At 36.9% G+C, this 23,755-nt stretch overlaps 2 protein-coding genes across 2 annotated transcripts; one reads left to right on the forward strand and one right to left on the reverse strand.

Moving 5' to 3' along the window:
* The first annotated feature begins 2,166 nt into the window (after positions 1-2,166).
* LOC104415697 (U-box domain-containing protein 45) lies at positions 2,167-7,648 on the forward strand. The gene is made up of 6 exons (XM_010027032.3): positions 2,167-2,699; positions 3,432-3,525; positions 3,882-4,067; positions 4,292-4,399; positions 4,810-5,969; positions 6,708-7,648. Exons 2-6 carry the CDS (start codon positions 3,475-3,477, stop codon positions 7,510-7,512), a joined length of 2,310 nt encoding a protein of 769 aa, XP_010025334.2. The 5' UTR covers positions 2,167-2,699; positions 3,432-3,474; the 3' UTR covers positions 7,513-7,648.
* An 891-nt stretch (positions 7,649-8,539) lies between these two features.
* Positions 8,540-10,643, reverse strand: LOC104417754. Its single transcript, XM_010028975.3, is given in 3 exon segments — positions 8,540-9,459; positions 9,462-9,712; positions 10,469-10,643. Coding segments are annotated over 2 exon segments (882 nt in total). The 5' UTR covers positions 9,691-9,712; positions 10,469-10,643; the 3' UTR covers positions 8,540-8,806.
* Between the last annotated feature and the right edge of the window lie 13,112 nt (positions 10,644-23,755).

The following is a 23,755-nucleotide window of genomic DNA, read 5'->3' on the forward strand; positions in this document are numbered from 1 at the left end:
TTTATGACTTAATTTTATTTTTTTGTCAAGTTTTATGAATTTATTTTAATAATTTTCTGAGATTTTGATAACATCTTAAATTTCGACCGGAGGGAAAAAAAAATGCCGTTTACTTCAACCGCATCACTGCATCGAAACTACTGCCCGGCCGTGCCTCCGCGCGTGGGGGTTTCGTCGCTAGCGGCCGAAGAAATCTCATTTCCCTCGCTGATTGGGAGGGAAAGCAAGAGGGAGATTTGGGTGGGCGGGATTCCGTGAATAACGGATCTGGAATGGGCGAGTTCGGTAATTTACAGGCGTGATGGTGCGACTCGCTGTAAAAACTCGTGGTTAAAAACACGACCACGTGGAGCAGCTGCGAGGCCGGAGCCATTGCTTATTATTTATTTCATTTTTTGGTTTTTCTCTTTTGGGGTTGGACAAGGACACCCGAGGGAATTCCTGTTTCCGTACTCCTGCCTGGAGACAGCCGCTGCGCGATTGGGAACGCGCTCCCCAAACTGCCCCTGACAGCTCTTCCCTCTTCCCAAGTGTCAATGTCATCAGTTCAATTTTAATTACAAAAGTATGATCAACGGATTTAAATAAAAAGAATTATAAATTGGTAATTATCTCAAATAAAGGTCTTTCCCGACAATCCACGTGTTTACCTTTTTTGTTTTTTTTTTTTCTTGTCGAGGATTATTGTTCAAGAAGAACTCCATTTGAATAGAAAACCAAGTTAGGAAGTTGGATTGAGAAATTCAAACGTGATGTTGAATTTTCTATACAACTATGGGAGAATTATTGAGACCTCTTTGGTTATGGAACAAATGATGGCGGTGCAATTTTTCTTAGATCTTCATAATGTCTATGTTTCCATACACGATTGATTCCTTTACTTTTTTGTTTTTTTATTCTCTCTCTTCTTTTGTTGCTTTTCATATTGTGCTTGGTGACAAGGTCCACTTGGAGCACCATATTCAAGTGCATATACAGTAGGATTGAACCAAAAAACAAATGGATTTTATGATTAAGGAAGCATCGAGAGAAGATTAGGCCTAACAGGCCCTCTTTTGGAACATCCAAAATTTTGACAAAATCATGGCAAATTGTGTCCTAACAATAAATCTCTCACCTATTTTTAACGTGATCACAGATTTATTCACAATAATAGTGAATTATTCGAATTGTTGGCATGTTGGTGAGATGCAATAACAGTCTTGTCAATTTCACATTTTTGGACTGCAGGCTACATGAAGTAAATTCAGATTAAACCAAACATTTTGTAATGAGTGTAGAATCCTTATGACAATATATATAAAACTTACAAGAATTAGTCGGTTCTCCCCACTTTTTTACTTAAAAAAATGTTATGAAATCTGCACATGCGAGGACTTTGAAAAGCGACTTGTATACATAAACTCAACGACACTTTGTTTCTCCGCTAGCTTGGTGGAATTTATTGGGCGGTGATTACGTTTTCGATATCGTGCTTACTATTTGTTCGTTTTTTTTTGGTCGGATGTGCTTACTATTTGTTCAAGACGAGTGTTCATCGCCTTTTCTTTTTTAAAATTGATATTTTCTCGTTTTTGGGAGAGTCAATGTGTGAGCCATAAATGTAAAAGAAAAGCCGATTCCCGAATTGATTCATTTATTGGCGTAAGGATTTGCATTGAAAGCAGGTGAGGGGGACGAGAAATTATCCAATCGGAGGAGGACACAAGGGTCATTCCCGAGGTACAATTGGACAGATCTGCTAGCCGACAAACGGGGAGGTCGGCAACTGTCGGCCGGTGACCCGGGGAGACAATAGCGGCGATATATTGCCAAAATCCCCCCCTCAAGAAATTCTCCCCATTACTTTAATCCCTCCCCCTATTTTTTAAGCGCCAAATTTTAATTTCCTCGACATCATCCCCCTCCCAACGCTTTAAAATTAGAAATAAAAAAAACGAAAAAACAGAAAAAACGATAGTAAGTACGAATCTCTCATCCCATTTAATTTCCCCTTTTCAAATAACTAATTTAAAATCACTTAAATAAACAAGCCCCACGGAATGCTTCTTCTTTTTCCCTTAAGCTAGCCATCGCCAAAAAAGAAAAAAAAAGAAAAAAGAAAAATAGCCATTGCCATTATTTCCCTTTTTGTCTCTTCACCGAGACTATTATTATCATTTCCTTCGTCCTCTTCCCTCCTCCTTCCTCCTCCTCCTCCTCGGTTTGCATCTCTCTCTCTCTTTCTGCGCGAGAAACCTGTTCGCTCTCCCGGAGCCATCCGAACCGGCGGAGCTCGGAATCGCGGCGTCGACGGAGAAGGCGGCGCGTCGCTGATTCGCACCTCCATTTTCGCTCCCTCCTCCGTCTCCGCCTACCTACTCCTCCGTCTCCGCCTGCCTACGCCTCTCGCCGGCGCTCTCCTATGAAGCCGCCTCCGTGGTCCCTCCTCCTCCCTCGCTTCTTCTAGGTATCCGCGCGCATTCCGGATCCGGACCCCCCGGCTTCTCCCCCGCCGAAGATTCGTTCCTTTCCGTTCTCGTGTTTCGGCCGATGGGGATTCGTCGCGCTCTCGTACGGACGATTTCGTTCTGCTTTCGGGCACGATTCGCGTCGCGCGTCAGGCATTGATTGCGCAGAGTTTCGGCGTCACTTGCGTGTTTGGTGCTTCGCCGAATCGGATTGTTGCTCGTCAAATCAGAGGCCCTGTTCCGGTTCGGGTGAGATCTCGGATAAGCCCGTCGCTTTCCGTCGTTATGCTTGGAGTCGTTGTTCGGATTTTATTTTATTCGGCTGGGAATTGTTGGCGGAAAAATAAAGCTCAATCGCTCCGTGGTTTTTTGGTTCGTCTCGCACGTCATGTTTTCTTTCCTATTTTTAAATGGACTTCTGGAATTTCGCATATTCCGTTTGAGGAAATGTCGAAATCGCGAATCCTTCCTCGGTTTTTCTCCTCTTTTTTTTTTTTGATTTTGATTTTGATGTTCTAATCTTTTTAGATCCTTTTTATCTGAGGGAACAAATGAGTTTTCGTTATGCTGTGTCCTAAATAGGCGTTAAATTGTCTTAATACAAGCAATCATTGTTTGCCTGTTGCTTCGCTTATATGCGAGGAAGGTAAAATGGTGGAATTTTTCGCCTTTGATAAGAAAGTTTTTCTTTTTCTTTTCGAATTTCATCCATTTTAAATTTCTGCAGAGAATCGAACCAATAGGGATGAAACTGAATACAATGGATTTGTTGTTTCTGGCCGCGTCTTCCTTTAGCTGCTTTTGTTGATAATGAAATTTTTGTCTGAAGTAACTATGCCCTGTAACCTGTTATCTTCGATCCCCTTCCCAGTTTATTTGGCCGTTTTGGAATTTAGTAGCTGTGTTATCTTTTGAAAGTTAAAACTGATGAAGTTCGTTTCTTTTCTGATGATGGATTTGCTCCATTTTTTTCTGTGGCAGACTGTAGAAAGTTGCTTAGGAGTTTTCCACGTTAGCAGGACCTATGGACGTTGTTGAAGTTGAAGAAAGTTATTTTGCAGCCAGCGATGCCAAGGTATGAATGGACTATATACCCACGAAATTTGCCGAAAGAATTGATTTTTAAGATATTCTTCATAATAGAAGCTAAGGCTGTGAGTCAATATTGTACTGATACTTTCTCAACCATCTAAAAGAGTGCTTCCATCTTCTGAAATATTTAGTTGTTTATTTTGTTGGCACATTAAAACAGAGTATACTTGGGTTTGAGTTATGTTCTAGTTTTTGGAAGGCTCTAATAATGAAGAGTATCATGAACAATTTGATAAAGATCAGCTTAAAGTGCCGTTTTTTAGCACTGGACCATGACGAGGCAATTATTTTGTCTACAATTGGAGTTTGGTGACTGATTTGACAAGTTGCGTTTTTCAGTTACATGGAGATATGTGTAGGACTCTCTCCGCAATTTACTGCAAAGTATTGGCAATTTTCCCTGAATTAGAAGCTGCAAGGCCTAGAAGCAAATCTGGAATTCAGGCTTTGTGTTCATTGCACGTGGCTCTGGAGAAAACAAAGAACATACTTCGGCATTGCTCCGAATGTAGTAAACTTTACCTGGTAATGTTCTTCTTGGAACTCTGAGAGATGCCATTCTCTTATTTCTGATCTTATAGCATTGTGAATATTACGTGGCTTCCAACAGAGGTTTCTTTTGGGAGAATGAAGAGGCATTCGGTGTCATACGTCTTATCTTCTTCTCCTATCTTACATGATTATCACTAATTTTGATTTCATGTGCCAAGCTCTGTAGTTTTCTCTCAGCAATCCATTTTTCTTTGCAGGCAATAACAGGAGATTCTGTTCTTCTTAAATTTGAAAAAGCTCGATCTGCTCTTGCAGATAGCCTTAGAAGAGTTGAAGACATTGTCCCACAGTCTATCAGTTGTCAGGTAATTTTTAGTTGTTTAAACTACTATTGATGCAGGGGCAATTTTTTTTTTTTAACAAATCAAACTGATTTTTATGGAGACCTTTCTTCGATTGGTGAGAGGCAATTGATTAGGATGATCTATATGTGGTTGATTGAGGTGTTTTATCTATTTAGGAAGCAAAGCTTTAGATGAGGGGCTCTGAGAGACCTACTCTTTTACTCTTTATTAATGGAAACGTGCTTTGTGGCAATTATATATGTGTTTCTACAAGTTCGTTACCCTTGTATGTGCTTTGGCAATTTCATTGAATGCCATTACTTGGCACGTTTTATTTTTCTGTTTTCGTTTTTAGTAATTGGAACAGTCCATGAGTCTGTCTTGCTTAAATTGAAATAGGCTGAACCAAACATAATATTCTACTTTTGCAGATATTGGAGATTGTTGCCGAACTGGAGGCTGTTGTATTTACCCTTGATCCGCAGGAGAAGCATGTGGGCGAGGAAATAATTGCATTGCTCCAACAAGGAAGAAAGTTTAATGACTCTAACGATAACAATGAACTCGAGTCTTTCCATCAAGCAGCTAGTAAACTTGGAATCACTTCTTCTAGAGCGGCTCTTACAGAGAGAAGAGCATTAAAGAAACTTATTGAAAGAGCTAGAGCAGAGGAAGATAAGCGAAAGGAGTCAATTGTGGCTTATCTTTTACATTTAATGCGAAAGTATTCGAAGTTATTCAGGAGTGAATTCTCTGACGACAATGATTCACAGGGATCAACTCCTTGTTCACCAACCGTCCAGGGTTCCCTTGATGAAGGAGGCATTGTGGGCAATGGTCACGCATTTGAAAGACAGCTATCAAAGCTGAGTTCTTTTAACTTCAGGCACAACATCAGGAAATCAGGCCAGATGCCACTTCCACCAGAAGAGTTGAGGTGTCCGATATCTTTGCAGCTTATGTACGATCCGGTTATTATTTCTTCTGGACAGACATATGAAAGGATCTGTATTGAGAAGTGGTTTAGTGATGGGCACAACACCTGTCCTAAAACTCAACAGAATCTGTCTCATCTTTGTTTGACTCCTAATTACTGTGTGAAAGGACTTGTTGCTAGCTGGTGCGACCAAAATGGTGTTCCTGTTCCAGAGGGGCCTCCAGAGTCTCTTGATTTGAATTATTGGAGGCTGGCATTATCCGAGTCTGAGTCCACGAATTCAAGATTGATGAACAGTCTCGGTTCCTGCAAGTCAAAGTTTGTCAAAGTTGTTCCTTTGGAGGAGAGTGGTACCATTGAGGAGGAAGATGATGAGAAAGAAAATATTTCTGCGCCCGAGGTCAATATTTTTCAGAAAAATGATCATTTTCTTGGAGTGCTAAAGGGAGGAGAGGAATTGTGCAGAAAGTGCAAAGTGGTAGAACAAATCAGGCTTTTGCTAAAGGATGATGAGGAGGCTAGAATTTTCATGGGGGCCAATGGCTTTGTTGAAGCCCTTCTGCAGTTTCTGGAGTTGGCTGTCCATGAGAGGAATGCAATGGCTCAGGACGTTGGAGCAATGGCTCTGTTCAACCTTGCTGTCAACAATAACAGGTTTGTCTTTTAGTGTATTGCTGTTTTAGAGGTCTCAATACTCTTTTGGGCATTTTGACAATTAATTATGCAGCAAAAGCAATAGGGTATCCAGTCAATTGTGAATGCTATAATTTTCTTTTGGGCCAGTCGGTGGGTACAGTACTAGAGTTTCACCCACTTGGGCTCCATTTTGCATGTTTGTATTGCTTTTATTAACAGCTGCTGGGAATTTGCTGTTGTCTGCAGAATGACTGATATTGTTTCCATGCAATGCCCCTTATGGCTTCCTTTTCACTTCTTATGACCATAGGACTGGAGTCTCATGCTTTTTGGATCAATATTGTCGTTTTGGCATTTGTGTTTTCCACTATTCTGTCTTTTCTCTGATTCTTGTACTCAAGTTTTGATGTCCTCTGAGGGCTTCTCTTTAAGCAGGAGGTATATTTCTTTTTCCATTCTGCTTACAACTTGAATGTTTGAAAACAAAGGGGTGGAAGGATATTCTGTTCTTAGTTTGTTCATCACCTATAACCTGTTTCAAGTGCTGCTTTTGTTTTGACCACAAAAGAAAGTGCTGCTTTTGTCTTTTCATATAGGAGAAATTGCTATGCCATTCCTTATATGCTAAACAGCACAACAATGATTATTTTTGCCTTCACTTTCTTTATCTCCCAGTTCTCCTCCTGTAGTTTCTTGCATCATTCTTTGCCTGACACAGTGTTTTAACATGTGTTCTCCTTGCTTCTTTAACCTCAGGAACAAGGAGTTGATATTAGCTGCTGGAGTCATTCCACTTCTCGAGGAAATGATATCCAACCATAACTCTCATCCATCAGCAACGGCTCTATATCTGAATCTGTCCTGTCTCGAAGATGGCAAGCCCATAATTGGCACGAGTCAGGCTGTACCCTTTCTGATCCAGCTTCTTAAAGATGAAACGGCACCTCAATGCAAGCTTGATGCTCTTCATGCCCTTTACAATCTCTCCACCTACCACGACAATATTGGATACCTTCTTTCAGCAGGCATTATTAGTGGCCTTCAATCTCTTCTTGCAGATTCTAGCGACCAAATGTGGACAGAAAAGTCAATAGCTGTCCTTATACATTTAGCTTCAAGCCAATCAGGAAAAGATGAAATGGTATCTTGCCCTGAGCTAATAAGTTTACTTGCCACGGTACTTGACACTGGAGAGCCTGTTGAGCAGGAGCAAGCTGTGTTATGTCTTTTAGTTTTGTGTAATGGAAATGACAAGTGCATTCAAATGGTGTTACAAGAAGGTGTTATACCTGCATTGGTGTCCATTTCAGTGAATGGTACACTAAGAGGAAGAGAAAAGGCTCAGAAACTTTTGATGCTGTTCCGGGAGCAACGGCAACGGGATCAATCTCCTGCCAATTTGAGCCAGCGGCATCATTGTCAGCTGGAGGAGACGAGTCACAGGACTGTGTCATCAGCTCCAGAAGCCAACCCGCTTTGTAAGTCTATATCTAGAAGGAAAACAGGCAAAGGCTGGGGCTTTTTATGGAAGAGCAAGAGTTACTCGGTCTACCAGTGTTAGATGTTATCACAATCTGTATATTTTTCTGTGGTATCTTCTTTTCTGCTGGGCAAAATCATCTGTTTTGATTTTCTTGAGATAAAAAAGAGGTGTACAGTTTTCCATGCAATGAATGGATTTTTGTCTCTCCCTCCTACCCCTTTTCTCTCTCGTGGGGAGATTGTTAGTTCTTTTATTGCCAGAATCAAAGGCTTAAGTAGCACGGCACATTATGTAGTGGTTGGTTCTGGCGTTAGTACTTTAAAGAGGCCCCTAACTTAATACAAGTTATGTGAACTTGATTTTGAGTCATGCTCGACTTGCTCAGCAGCAGGAAGAATGCAAAATGCATTAGAGAAGATCTCTACACCATCTGTTGACTGAAATGTGGAAGGCCACGATATTGAGCATGGTTGATTTGATCTTGTTTTATGTCATAGAAACATGATTTACGTAATTACTCCATGTTGAGTATAATCCTTTTGTTGAAATTGTGAATGTCAGGTCAATTTGACATGAGATTGATTAGACCCAAGATGTCCCATCTAAATTTTTCCGTCATTCAGTGACTAAGCCGGATTTTGCTTCTGAGTGTGTTTGGATCTTCTGAAGCAGGTTGACATAGGAAGAGTCGATTAACCTATCTGTTTCTAATACCAATGAAAAAATAAGCTCTGTTTCTGTTTCTGTTTGCACTTAAAACACATAAGATGATCTATAAAGCAGTTGCTTCTAAATTTGTTGCCTGCAATTAGAAGCGGAGAATTCCTCTCCAGTTCAGGAGCTTCGAATATCTTTTTGTTGCGTACTTGTTTGCCAAACAGAACCATTGCAGTATATGAACAAAAGACGTTTAGATTTAATAATACCCTCAAACTTTGTTTGCTTAAGACACAAATGATTCATCTTAGGCTTCGTTCTCATATCAAAAGCTGGTCGATAGGAATGATGATAGCTACAGAGTGTTTGAACCATATAACAACAATGAAGTTCCAGCATCTCTTGATAGCATGATGAGAATTAAACTTTATGCAGGAAGAACCCTGTCTAAGAAATCAACCATCTTTAGCAAATAGAAATATGTAGGCATGAATTCTCTGTATCATCCCATCAAAGAAACTAACCCGATTCTTTGAGCAGATTGCAAATACAAATACTCATTGTACCATCTCGTTATGAAGTTCCAACGGAAATGCCAAATGGTTCTATATCGACAGAAAACTGATATGGTATTTTTGTCAACTAAGCCCATACAATACTGGAGTATGGATACATCGGCCATGGCTTGCATCTCTTGTTTTACTTTAGTTACGTGTCACATGTAAGAGATAGAGTCTCCTTTTTTCCTTCTTGCTGGTTTCTTTAGCCATGCGGACTCGAACAGCTCCAAGATGGGATCATTGGTGGATTCGTCCTCTATTTGCTCATTGTCTTCAGTTTTGACGTTGATCCTTTCGTTCTTGCCTTCCAAACTGTCTTTGTTTTCTTCTTCTATTTCTTCCTTCATTCCCTTCGTTAGAATCTCCTTGTATGATTCCTTTATTCCCTTCTGTAGAATCTCCTTGTATGAGCCCTTTTCGTGGGTCTCTGCATCAGAAGTTCTTGTCTCGCCTCCGGCTTCAGACACTGGAGAAAACTGCCCTGTTTTTCGGCTGTCAAAGTGCGGTTCCTGATCAGCAGGGTAGTGTGCATCAGCTAAGTACGCCAATCTATCGCAGCATTCATTACAGTTCGGATCGACCGGGATCTCTTTCTCTCTGACGGCTCTTGATTCCCAGCAGGTTATTATCGAGACCCAAAATGACAACCACAATATACAATGGACTAACACCCAATCTAGAAGTGGAATTTGGTGGATAAAACCCGGCACTTTGTTTATGACATTGTCGATTCTATCTGGGAGGGCTTCCGTCACTTGGATGAGCTCATCAATCTTATCAAACGCATAACTCGATGCAGGGAAGATTTCTCGATGACATCCTCAGCAGTTAGGATGGTACTGTCCGCGAAGGAGAGCATGGAAAGGCATTGGTACTGAACCACGTACACAAACGGGCTGATTTTGTTGGCTAATCTGGTGAAAACTTTGAACAACGATCCAGACGGTCCATTGAAGTCTTGTGCTCTCATGTAGGCTCTGTGAGCTGTTGCAAGTATCGAAACCCTGCAAGTGTGCAAGGGACGGCGTCTCGGACTCATCCTGTCGGTTGTTACCTGTTTCCTGCAATCACAAGCCTTAGTTATGTCTTGGACGTTACCCAACAAACATAGACCTGTTGCCGACTTACAAGCTAGGATTCATCTTAAAACGTGCCTCCCGATTAAGTTAGAATCTGCATCACTGCATACATTGTACTCTGTACTCGTAGTATCCAAAACCGACATATCCCAAGCGACAAAACTTCAGATACATAGGAGAGGAATTTCGTTTTGATGTGACAGAAAAACGAATTTTTCAGAGTCTATGCAGTATAAAAATGATTCAACTTCTCACTCAAGAAAAAGAAATTGCTACTTTTAATGGAAATGATGCAAAAGATTCACAAAGTTACCATCCAGCATAACGTGATGCATTATAGACCTTCTGAAGAATGTGGCATATTCGTTTCGGGAAGCAATTTCGACTATAAATATGGAAATTCTTTCTTGCATAATTACAGATATCAATATACCACGTTATGAGATTGAAAGTTTACAATTTCTAGAGACAAAGCTTGTTTTTCTTGTTCATACCAACTCCTAGCAGCAAATTAACAACATACAAGCAGCAGGCAGGCAAAAGCTCAGGTAGTCTAAATTGACACAAAATGATATAGAAAAACACGACCATTCAATCTTTCCTGAGAAAACTTTATCTTTGTGGGATGGAATACAAACGTAACACTTATCAAAAATTTGAAAAAAGACCAAAAAAATCATCGGAAAAGAGCTAGCAGGCATAGAAATTTTCAACTAGATGAAACGCCCTATTTCATACCTCTGCCAAGAAAGATGGTGTCAAAATCGTTTGGTATCAACCAGAAAAGCTTCCTGCAGAAATTTGTAGCGAATCTAACGAGGATCATCAGCAAAGAAAAACCTTAAATTTAAACGGGGTCACTCCATATATAACCAAAAGATAATGATAATAAAATGAAATAGAAAAAGCAAAATTTCTGCACCTGGTAATAATGGGATTTCTGCTTGGGAAGTCATAAACAAGCAGAGAGTGAAATTCTAATTTTGCTCCCGATTTAGTTGGGAAAACGAGTGGCCGTTAACTGTTTAACGACATTGAAGTTTCAGGGGGGAGAAAAGGTGGGAGTTGAAAAGGCCCACCCGCGATCTTTCTCGTTTTCGTGTCCTTGGATCAGGAGGGTCACGTGGTCCCTTGTCTTCTTTTCCTAATTGCAAATTCGGGTTTTACCATAGGATGCACCGAAACACTCGATAAACATCGAAAAAGAAAAGTTTTTGAGTCTCTATGAGCCATTTTTCTTGTATAATGTCTAGTTATGTTTTGGTGATCAAAACATTTCTCGTTGGATGAGGAAGATCCATCATCTATTTACTCACCCGAAATTAGATATTGTCAATGCATGTCGATGCAATAGGAATATAATCACCAATATGCATATGCACATTGTCAAATTATATCGAAATGATATACTAAAAATATATTTGAAAATATTTCACAGGCTTTGGCAAATTTGAAGATAATGATGTGTTGGGTGTTCATGTGATTCGTTCATTAATATTATTGTATCATGAATGCAATGGTGATCGAGATTGATGGAGAGCTACAGAACTGTAGCATTTGTCATTTACACATAATATTAGTAGCTAATAATTCATTTGATTCTCGGAAATTAATGATTTGGAAGTCATTTTCTTAAAAATATTCACTTCTATCACTTGGAATAAATAGGCAAATAAAAAAAAAACCTCATTATTGATAATAATTTATGTCTAAAGATTTTTGTGATGAAAATATTTTTCAATCATTAATTTTTATAAGGGATACAAGTCATTTTTTTTAGATAAATTATTTTTAATCATTCATTTTAGTGAAACAAAAAGGGCCAGTAATGAAAAATAGAATAAGGACGTCTTTTTCACCTAAGGGGAGAAAAAAAACTCTTATCTTTTGTATCATAGAAAAGAGGTCAATTATCATTTTAAACTACTGAAGCCTATTTCTCTCGAAAAGACGATTGTCATTTTCTAGCACCATGTCTCGCCTAATTTCATATTCTCTATATCTCTGAGCAATTTCCTTTTTTGTACACCTTCAACATCATCAAAGTTTCACTTTCTTAGTAGCCATTGCTTACTGTTTATCTGTTAATGTATAAGTATCACTGTTGGTTCGTAATTTTTTTTTTTATCTTTATTTTTACACCAACAAGATGACCATACATTGTTGTACCGATCTAAAACTATATTTGTCATATTATTTTGAATGTTTGTGTCGATTTGATTTTCACAAAAGTAATATAACGATATGAAAAATATCATAACAAAAATAAATATTCATATTAATTGTGTTCACTGCTAGAGCTTACATGAAATTTTATTTAAATTTAGAAGTTGGATATTTATTGAGTAATAACGTAAGTAGACAGTATATTCTGAGCGCGAAAAACATTATAAATCAATAATAAACTTGGCAGCATAAAGTAGAATGTAAAATTGTAAATGCCCCTTTCTCTAGCTTTCCACCATTTTATCCGAAACTTCACCTTTTGTGCCATCCATTTTGCGCGGAAAAGACGAGCAAGCTAATTTATATAGCATTTCTGTTCAAGAAAAAAAAATTATATAGCATTTTCTTGAGACGAAAATAATTTCTTTTTCTCCTCCACTTGCTCCTCTCTATTCCTGGAGAGTTAAAAGGATACTTCTATATGATCACGTTCCAATTCCATATATTTCCCCTTTTTTTTTTTTTACCATTTCTTCCTTTTTCTTTTTGGTTTTTAATGTCAATTATTTTGTTTTGGCAAGAGTTAATAAATATTTCTTATCAATAACAACACGTCACAAAGAGAAGTATTGGATATTTAATCGGGGTACTTTTAACAATCACGGCCAGGACCCTGGCAGTTAGGCATGCCTACTCGAGACCGGCCCCAATTGTCGGGGTCTTGGGCCGAGACTTAGGCTTGAGTGTTGAGGTCCTCATCTTGGCCTCGAGGGCCCTAGTGCCAAGGTCATGGTCCTCCCCACCATGGGTTCAAGCCATGTCCCATGGGACTCGGGCTCGGGCATCGTGATTCTTGGCTCAGCTTGGGTCCTTCAAACCTAAGCATTAAGGTCAAGTTGTATTTCAAAAAAAAAAAAAAAAAAATTCTAAATTTTAAATGATGAAGTTATTCTCCTTAACTTAAAAATGGTTTTGCATTAATTGTCTAAACGATCCAAATGTAGAAACATGATTCTTAACCAAAAAAGAAAAAATAAATAAAATTGCAAAGTCAAAGTACCAATAACAAGCAAAGAAATTGTTCTTGGACCTGAGTTCGGGGAAATTCGAATTTTGAAGATGTTAATGGTTTGGTTTGGATTTTTGGGAAACTTGAGCTGAATTGAATCGTTTGGGTGTGCATTCTCTTTTAATCGAACCACGAACTGAATATAATTTGAACCAAAAATTTGATTTGATTCGGTTCGGTCTGGTTTTTTGTTTTTGTTTTTGTAACATTAAGAAGAGATTTCAGTGAAAAATGAGAGAAATAAATTGTAATATTAAGAAAAATGATAATTTTCAATTCAGTTTGGTTAACCAAAACTATCCCAACCGAGATAAAAAAAAAAAGGTGGTTAAATTTTTCATTATTTGAACAGAAATCAAATCTAAATTAAAAATTTACGAAAATTCAATTTTTAGTTTTGACACAACGGACGAATTCATTGTAGCCATGGGGTGAGGAAATTTTGTACTAACCGTTCAGTCAAGTCAAAGACTCGAAGATAATGGACTCCTTTAATAGGAAGGTGCGGTTGAGGATCGTATTTTCACCAAATACATGAATTTCGTTTACTTTTTGAAACTTTCTAATAAAAAAAACATATATGAAATAGATTAATTACAGGGAAAGTAAATAAATGCAAATAACAAGAAATTGAGGGCGCGCATGACAAAATTTCTATTTCTCTATTTCTCTGTTTCCCGGAATAGGTTTGGAACAGAAATCCGTTTGGTAATGCAATTTAATTTCTCTATTTCTAAAACAGATTTCTATTCTAGACATAGAGAAATTGAAAAAAATCAGAAACTGAAATTTTTAACTTCTCAGTTTCTAAAATAGAAATCAGAAGCTGAAATCAAACCATATAAAGAACCTTGTGCTTTCTTGCTAACTTAATTCACTCATAACCACAACTTCACAAATTATTACTAATTTTCTTTTTCTTATTTTGCTCATGTTTTTTTTTTTTTTTTTTTTTCAATTTTTTTGATAGCAATTGAATGGGTCCCCAATTTTCAAAAACGACCAAAGTTCTTAAATGCTTACTTAAAAACAATGGGGCTCTTTCCTCTTAGAAAAGGCACGCGCATGGCCAGTTGAAGAAAAAGTTCTTATGTAATAGATGAATAAAAAACGTGCCTAGATAACCTTGTTTCTTTACGAATTTAAAATTCTTGCAAAATCAAAATAATTAGATTGTTACACAATCTTGAATTTTAATTCGAAGGCAAAGATTCAAGAGAATCTCTCTCTTTGCTATGCAAGGGCTATTAAAGGTTCATTGAGCAACAATAAAGAAATTAGGGATGAGCAACTGGACTGATTCAATTCGAGAATCAAAATAAACCGACCTTCCCCCGATTGGTTCCTACCATAAACATTACTTCAAGGTAGAATTCTCATATATTTCTTTACACCATCAATTTTATTTTGTTGACAATCTTGTATAATACTAGTCTTTGATAAAAGGATAGGGTTGTATAGGCGCCATTGATAGCCCCCATATTCATGCTTTCACAGTACTTGTCTGAACCTATGCAGCATGAGCTTGCAAACGATACATTGACTGAGGAGGGAAACCAAATAAATATGCTTAGAAAAACCATTACTAATAAAATGACAATGTATAATAATATGCTAGAAATTTCATGAAATTATATTTTCAACTTTGGTAATGTATTAGTATTATTTCGACTATTATTTTGTATTTAAGAATTTCCTATGTTGTTTTAGTATTATTTCAACTATTATTTTGTATTTGAGGATTATCTAATCATTTTCTATTCCTATAAATAGAAATTTTATTTTGTTATCAAACGGATTTTGTTTCAGAAATAGAAATTTTGAGTTATTATCAAACGAGTTTCTTTGCTTAGAAACTTATCCAGGGAATAAAAATTGAGAAATTGATTTCTGGCCATAAATCAATTTCTATTTTAGAAATTTTATCATGTGCAGCCTGACTGGAGACCAAGGACTATTCATCATCGCTCCACTGTTTGGAGTCGATATATGACAGCCTTTCTACCACTCTTTCTTTCGAGCATCCAGTTTGGCAATAGTGAAGTGGGTGAAACTTGGCCACCGTCGTGAATGATTGAACCTATTGGAAAGTCCAATTCGTTGCTGTTATAGGATTTTCTGAGGATTGATGACCCGTCCTCAACAAGTTTGATTTCCCATCTCTCTGATGACGGTGCCAAGTGAAGATGCTGGAGGTGGTGCGTATGCATTTGGTGATGCGATGTATGGGATACTTGTTATCAACTGTTCGTCTTAATCAACATGATCTTGGATAAAGATGAAAAATGTTTCATCATTAGTCAAATGATGAGTATGAACAAATTATTGATCAGGAGGCTGCTCCTTGTCAACAATTTATTTGGTCTGTGAACCTCAATGATGAATATTTAGAAAATTTAGCTCAAAGAGAAGAATAATTATAGACGGTTGGCGGTGACGGTTGGTGAGAAATAAAGGACTATTCATCATCTCTCCATTGTTTGGAGTCGATATATGACAGCCTTTCTGCCACTCTTTCTTTCGAGCATCTAGTTTGGCAACGGTGAAGTGGGCAAAACTTGGCCACCGTCGTGAATGATTGAACCTATTGGAAAGTCCAATTTGTCAAGCTTGTTGTCGTTGTTATAGGATTTTCTGAGGATTGATGACCCCGTCCTTGACAAGGTTTGATTTCCCATCTCTCCGATGATGGCGCCAAGTGAAGATGCTGGAGGTGGTGCGTATGCAGTTGGTGATGCAATATATGGGATACTTGTTATCAACGGTTTGTCTTAATCAACGTAATCTTGGATGAAGATGAAAAACGCTTCATCAATGTTTAATCAGTCAAATGATGAGTATGAACAAATTATTGACCAGGGAGGCTGCTCCTTGTCAACAATTTATTTGGTCTGTGAACCTCAATGATGCATATTTAGAAAATTTAGCTCAAAGAGAAGAATGATTGTAGATGGTTGGTGGTGACGGTCGGCGAGAAATAAAGAGGAGAACAAACTATCGAAAAAGATAGAGTTAAAAAACAAAGATTACTCAAACCATTGAATTCGCAATCTTATCAAATAAGCGAGAAATAGCGTAAAATCGAGTAAAATGTTACCTCAACTACGACTCGAGTAAACTAGCTTAAAAACTAATAAAAAACAACTTAGATGCTCCCACAAATCACTCATCCCAAACGATTATTCAAAGTCATCACTTACTAGCCGTTCCGATTCATGATTGATTCCGTTTGGCGAGGTGTTCGAATTGTGCACACCTTCCCTTTCTAAAACTCGTTGAAAAATTATAATTTTTGAATAAGTGTACTAGAAGTTTTAAAACTTGTCACGAAAGTACAATTAAGTCATAAAATTTATTATTAAAATGCAATCAAATCCTAAAATTTTCAAAAAGTGTAATTCAATCCTTATATTTATCATGAAAGTGCAATGACTATGAATTGCAATCCAGACACCTCACCAAGTTGAATCAACTACAAATCACAACTTTTAGTTAGTGATTGCGCCCTTCGTTCATTTATTTGGAGTGACTTTAGAAGTTAGGGCACAAATTTAGGGTTTTGTGGATTTTGAATTCCAAGATTCGAATAAGGAGTTGTTGACCTGTGAATATATATAGAAATGATATCTTAGGGTATTCTGGAGTCGCGGGATTTTACATAACTCAATTTGGATTTTTAGTTTGTTGGAAATAAAAGTTTAAAGTTGGTGTGAGTGATGAATAGTGCATGGCCAATGATTTTCGAATCAAATTTCAATAGTTTTGGGCTTGATTTTAGGTCCAACCTAGCTAAGGTTCTTGTAGTACATTGAAATGGCTTTCCGTTGATTGTAAATATGTTTGAAACGAGATTTAGTGGAGAGAGTTATGGTATAACTAAATTTCATGCTCAATGTTCATGTTACAAATGGTTTTGAACAATCTCTTCGGATAAATGATTTGTGGGTGCATATGAGCTGTTTTGTTAGCACTTAAGTTTTGTTTAGTTGGTTTTGTTCTTGTGAATATTGAAAAAATGAAACTAACCGTCCAAACATTACAGCAAGTGTTTCCACAATTCCCCTCCGATTGAAAATCTTTCTATGTCTACTCGTTTCATCCGGTGGTAAAATTTTGACCGCATAGGGCTACTCCCTTCCTTGCACATAATATGCAATGCTTCTATGTGGTGCATGACTGCCATAACGAATTGAGAATCACTTGGCTAATCGACCAGAAACCCATCATTCTAATAAAAAAGGAAACCCATCATTCTAATAAAAAAGGAAGCTAGAAACTCATCCTTCAAGAGCTTGAAGGGTCTATAAATAGGGTTTTGAAATAAGGGATCTGCCAGCACCAGTATAGGAGAGGAGGGAGGACTTGCCTTTTTCCCCGTAATATGTAATGCTTCTATGTGGTGTATGACTGTCATAACGAATTGAGAATCACTTAACTAATCAACCAGAAACACATCATTCTAATAGAAAAGTAAGTTAGAAACTCACCATTCAAGAGCGTATCTGTAAATAGAGCTTGGATCTGCTGGTGCAAGTATAAGAGAGGAGGGAGGACTAGCTTTCTTTCGTGTAATATGCAATACTTCTATGTGGTACATAACTGCCATAATGAATTGAGAATCATTCAGCTAATTAACTAGAAACCCATCATTCTAACAGAAAAGAAGCTAAAAACTCACAATTCAAGAGCTTGAAGGCTTTGAAATAAGGAATCTGTTGGCACCAGTATAGGAAAGGAGGGAGGACTTGCCTTCTTCTCTATAATATGCAATGCTTTTATGTGGTGTATAGAAGTACTCACGTTAGTACTTATACGAGGGCAGTCTTCACTCTAGCATTGAGCGAGCCTCCTTCTCACCAGCATAACCACAGCCACCATCGATCACTAATTCACCCTAATCACAGTGCTGATGGTCTTGTAGAACATAAAAAATCAAAAACTACATGTGAAGGATTTAATTGACCAAGAAAAAAACCTTAAATCTAATTAAATATTAAAAATTTTCATTTTGAATTTTTCCAAGTGAGAGATATGGTGGAAGAAAAATCGAGTGAAGATATCAATAGTTAATTTTTCTCATAAATCACAAAGAAATTTAGTTATTTATTATTGAGGAAGCCTCAATTTAAAAAAAAAAATCATAAGTTTTGACCTCACTGAAGTAGTAAAATAAATAATTGATCAATGAAACGTAACTACAACTCAAATTACTTAATGCTAACCAGTCGACTATTGTACTATCAACACTTCTTGCCTTCATGAGAAGGCTGTATACTAGGCATTTAAAATGTTCAGAGCCTAGAGGTCTATTGAATCTCTGATAGAGTGATCAACTCTTGAGTGTTATATAGATAGCGATTGCAATAAGGTGAATCACCCGATATATTTTCGCAAAAAAAATCTCCCATTTTTGCGGATAATAGCGAGGGCTTTCTCATTTTCTCTTTCTATGAGCTATTGGATTGATAAAATGATAAAAAGACATTTAGGAAGTTAAGCCAAAAACCATAATTTTCTATTATTCATGGCATTGCTACTTCCCAAATTGGATAAAAATACAGAAGAGCCATTACATAATTTATAAATCGGGAAAAACAAATAATTAATAAACAAACATAAATTGGTTGGGACAAAATTTGGTTGAATAAAAGAATGGAGAATTTGAAGTTTCAGTTTCATGGCATTGGAGTGTGGTTTTAATTTTTTAGATTCTATTATGTTTTCATAGCTTTATCTTAAATCAAAACCAATATGGTAGATCAAGAAAATGTGAATTTCTAACCTCTCTCTTCTAGTCAAATCCAATGGGATGGGCTTATCTATCAAATATGCGGTTTTTATTATATCACAAGTCTACATATTAGTTTGTTTAAAGAGATATAATAGATAAAAGTAACAATAAGAATAAAGTCAATTTCTTACAAACAAATCATTTCACTACTTGGTGATCATCTGGGATAACCAATCTCACTCGAGACATACAGCTTAGTTGATCAGCCCCCTATGTGTCAGCATCATCTCGGGCATAATGCTCCTCGAGGTTATTACTTGATAAATCATGTTTGTCGCGTCTCGGTTGTAATAGTGACATAAAGTGTGGCAATAAATAGTAAACATCTTAACAAACGCAAGAGACAGAATGAGTTAACGTGAACATTAAAAAAAAATGGAATTAACCATCCAAACATTATAGCAAGTGTTTCCACAATTCCCCTACGATTGAAAATCTTTCCATGTCTACTCGTCTCGTCCGGTGGTAAAATTTTGATCGCATAGGGCCGCTCCCTTTCTTTAATATGTAATGCTTCTATGTGGTGCATGACTGCCATAATGAATTGAAAATTACTTGGCTAATCAACCAAAAACCCATCATTCTAACAGAAAAAGAAGCTAAAAAGTCACCTTCAAGAGCTTGAAGTGTTTGTAAATAGGGCTTTGATATAAGGGATCTACTGGCACCAAAGGAGGGAGGACTTGCTTTCTTCCTTATGCAATCTTTTATGTGGTGCATAATTGCCATAACGAATTGAGAATCACTCAGTTAATCAACCAGAAACTTATCATTCTAACAGAAAATGAAGATAAAAACTTACCCTTCAAGAGTTTGAAGTGTCTATAAATAAGGCTTGGATCTACTAACGCTGTTATAGGAGATGAGGGAGGACTTGCCTTCTTCCATGTAATCAATGTTTCTATGTGGTGTATAACAATCATAATGAATTGAGAATCACAAAACTAATCAACCAGAAACCCATCATTCTAACATAAAATGAAACTAAAATCAAGAGCTTGAAATATCTATGGGCTTTGAAATAAGGGATCTATTGGCGTTAGTTTAGGAGAGGAGAGAGGATTTGCCTTTTTCCCTATAATATGCAATACTTCTATATGGTGTATAGAAGTACTCACATTAGTACTTGTAAGAGGGCAATCTTCACTTCAACATTGAACGAGCCTCCTTCTCACCAACATCACCATAGCCACCATCGATTGCCAATTCATCCCAATCACAGTGCTGGTTTCTCATGCTACCAGTTCCTTCATCATATCAAATGTGCTAACATATTGGTTTTTTTTTTTTTTTTTTTTTTGAGCAAGTGCTAACATATTGGTTAATGTGAGTGGATCTCGTGAAACTTGCAGACATTGGCAAAGGTATGTCTCATCAATTCATCCCAAAGATCGATTGATTCGATGGGTAACTTGATTGGAGCTCATTCATGGTTTTTTTTTTTTTTTTTTTTTTGGGTTTTTTGTCATTCTTGCTCTCCTATGGAATATAAAAAATCAAAAAGCTACATGTGAAGAATTTTATTGACCAAGAAAAAAACTTAAATCTAATTAAATATTGAAAAGTTTCATTTTGAATTTTTCCAAGTGAGGGATATGGTGAAAGAAAAATCGAGCGAATATATCAATAGTTAATTTTCTCATAAATCACAAAGAAATTTAGTTATTTATTTTCAAGAAAGCCTAAAAAATAAAAAAACTACACGTGAATAATTTAATTGCCTGAGAAAAAAACCTTAAATCTAATTAAATATTGAAAAGTTTAATTTTAAATTTTTCTAAGTGAGGATATGGTGGAAGAAAAATCGAGCGAATGTGTCAATAGTTAATTTTTCTCATAAATCACAAAGAAATTTAGTTATTTATTCTCGAAGAAGCCTCAATTAAAAAAAAAATTGTTAGCTTCGACCTCACTGATGTAGCAAAATAAACAATTGATCAATAGAACGTAACCACAACTCAAATTACTTCAAATTACTTAATGCTAACCAGCCGACTATTAGAGTCAACACTTCAGTGAACCACTCAACAATTGTTGCCGTCATGGGAAACCTAAATACCCTACGTATGAGAAACATCAAGAGGGTAGAGGTCTCTCAAATCTCTCGGAGAGTGATAAACTTTTGAGTGTTATATAGACAACGATGATAATAGTGTGAATCATCCAATAAATTGCCGCAAAAAAATCTCCCCCTTTTGTAAATGATAGCGAGGGCTTTTTCATTATCTCTTTCGGCAAGCCATTCGACTGACAAAATGAGAAAAATACAGTCATTAAGAAATATAATAGAGAAAAAAAAGTTAACTTCTTATTGGCAAATTCATACGCCGTGTCACTTTTGTTGAGAAACATGTATCACTCGAGGCATACATTCTAGTTGTTGAGCCTGCCTCCACATAAGCATCACTCCAGCTTTGGCAAATTCCTCATTTCAAGTTACTATTCGATAAATCTTGTTTTTCGCGTATCGGCTGTAACAGTGATAGAAAATATGGCAGTAATACCAGGAACTAACCAACAATTATAACTTGATCTCAGATGACCATCTATAATTACTACTACCATTCCATACGAAATTCTAGCCTCACTTGACATAGATTGAGTTAACGTTGAAAAAAAATGGAACTAACCGTCCAAACATTACAGCAAGTATGTCAACAATTCCCCTCCGATTGTAAATCTTTCCATATCTATCGTTCTTTGGTGGTAAAATTGTGACCACGCAGGTAGATGGTAGTTAGAGAGATACGATCTCCACCGTTAGATCGATGAGAGATCTACAGATACGATTTGCCATGTATTTGTATATATAGGGGTCTCCTCCCCCTCATTGTATATCTTATTCACAAGTGAAATATAATAGAAGTCTAATGTCAAGTGTTACTGTACGAGGCTTTAATAGTTTCAAAAATTGTTGTTTGATGTGAAAAATGTAGTTCAAAATGAAATGTTAATTTGAAACTAAAGGGGCTATTAAAGGATGACTCTTAATTCCTTATCTCAACCGATTGATTCTTTTCAACTTGAGTGAGCAATTCCTTGAGAAGTGAGGATTTTGCAAGTTCTTGAGTTGAGCAAAAATAGAGAAGGTGGCGAGAATTTACCGGTCTCCACTTATGCTACTAAACTAAGTCAATTAAACAATAACATGATAGGAAATAGATATGGTGGAAGATGATTCATTTCTGCCGCACTTTTAGTTTTATGCTTCGTGTAATCCATAAATTAAGTCTACATATTAATTTATTGCTAACCACAATGTCACGGCTCGAAGCATGGCATGACCCAAGAGGGTTCTAAACAACAGCCGTGACCCATCCTTAGAGCAAGCGACCCTCAACTAGTATCCCGAGTCCTAGGTTTTCTTGAGTGTTTTAGAATAACTCTTGGGGGCGGGCGATACGTTTGACCATTCTAATTCCATCTGACAAACCTAGGTAACAAACAAATTAGCTTTTCCTATTGAAAAGAAAAAAAAAGGTTCCACAAAAATATAAAGCATAAATTGAATAACCCTATGTCAAATTAAGATCAGAAGGTATATATGCAGTAAAGCCTGGATAGAATTGGTTCTTCGTGGTAATTGTATATATCTTAAGGAGGACGATCCTGAAGCGAGGCCCTCAATGGATGAAGTGTTGGTGACATTAGAACATATTGACATCATTTGGGAGAAGAAGAAGGAGGCCAAGGCAAGTGCATTAAGCGAGCCTCCTTCTCACTAGCATGACCACAACCACCATCGATTGCCAATTCACCCCAATCATAGTGTTGACGGGCCTCATGGAACCTAAAAAATCAAAAAACTACACGTGAAGGATTTAATTGACCGATAAAAAAAACCTTAAATCTAATTAAATATTGCAAAATTTCATTTTGAATTTTTTCAAGTAAGGGATATAGTGGAAGAAAAATCGATAGTTAATTTTTCTCATAAATTATAAAGAAATTTAGTTATTTATTCTTGAGGAAACCTTAATTTAAAAAAAAAAAAAATCATAAGCTTCAATCTCATTGAGGTAGCAAAATAAATAATTGATCAATGGAACGTAACTACAACTCAAATTATTTCAAATTACTTAATGTTAACCAGCCGACTATTGGAGTTAATAGTGAACCACTCAACAACTGTTGCCTTTATGGAAACCTGAATACCTTATGCATGAGAAACATCTAGAGAAGGGTAGAGGTCCATCGAATCTCTTGGAGAGTATAAACTTTTGAGTGTTATACAGATAGTGATGACAATAGTGTGAATCACTCGATAAATTGCCGCAAAAAAATCTCCTCCTTTTGCAGATGATAGCGAGGGCTTTCTCATTATCACTTGTAAGCCGTTCGACTAACAAAATGAGTAAAAGAATGTCATAAAGAGATATAATAGATAAAAGAAACAATAAGAAAAAAGTTGTGTCGCTTTTGTCTGTGGAAACATGAATCACTCGAGACATACATTCTAGTTGTTGAGCCCGCCTCCATCTTAGCATCACTCTAGCTTTGGCAAATTCATCTTTGAGGTTACTTTTCCGCGTCTTGGCTGTAAGAGTGATAGAAAATGTGGCAGTAAACCATGAACTGACCAACATTTATAACATGATCTCAGACAAAACAACACAATATATAGACGCTAACCGTAAATAGGAAGTCCACAACCATCTATAATTACTACTACCATTTTATATGAAATCCTAGCCTCACTTGGCTATTTAACCAGAAACCCACCACTCATTCATAAAGAGAATCCTTAACACTAAACATCTTAACAAAGGCAAGACACAAAATGAGTTAACGTTGAAAAAAAATGGAACTAATCGTCCAAACATTACAGCAAGTATGTCCACAATTCCTCTCTGATGGTAAATCTTTTCATATCTATCATTCTTGTCCGATGGTAAAATTGTGACCATGCAGGTAGATGATAATTGGAGAGATATGATATTTACCATGAGATTGATGAGAGATCTACGGATATGATTTGTCCTGTACTTGTATATATATG

Source organism: Eucalyptus grandis, chromosome 8 (assembly GCF_016545825.1).
Source record: "Eucalyptus grandis isolate ANBG69807.140 chromosome 8, ASM1654582v1, whole genome shotgun sequence".
NCBI lineage: Eukaryota > Viridiplantae > Streptophyta > Magnoliopsida > Myrtales > Myrtaceae > Eucalyptus > Eucalyptus grandis.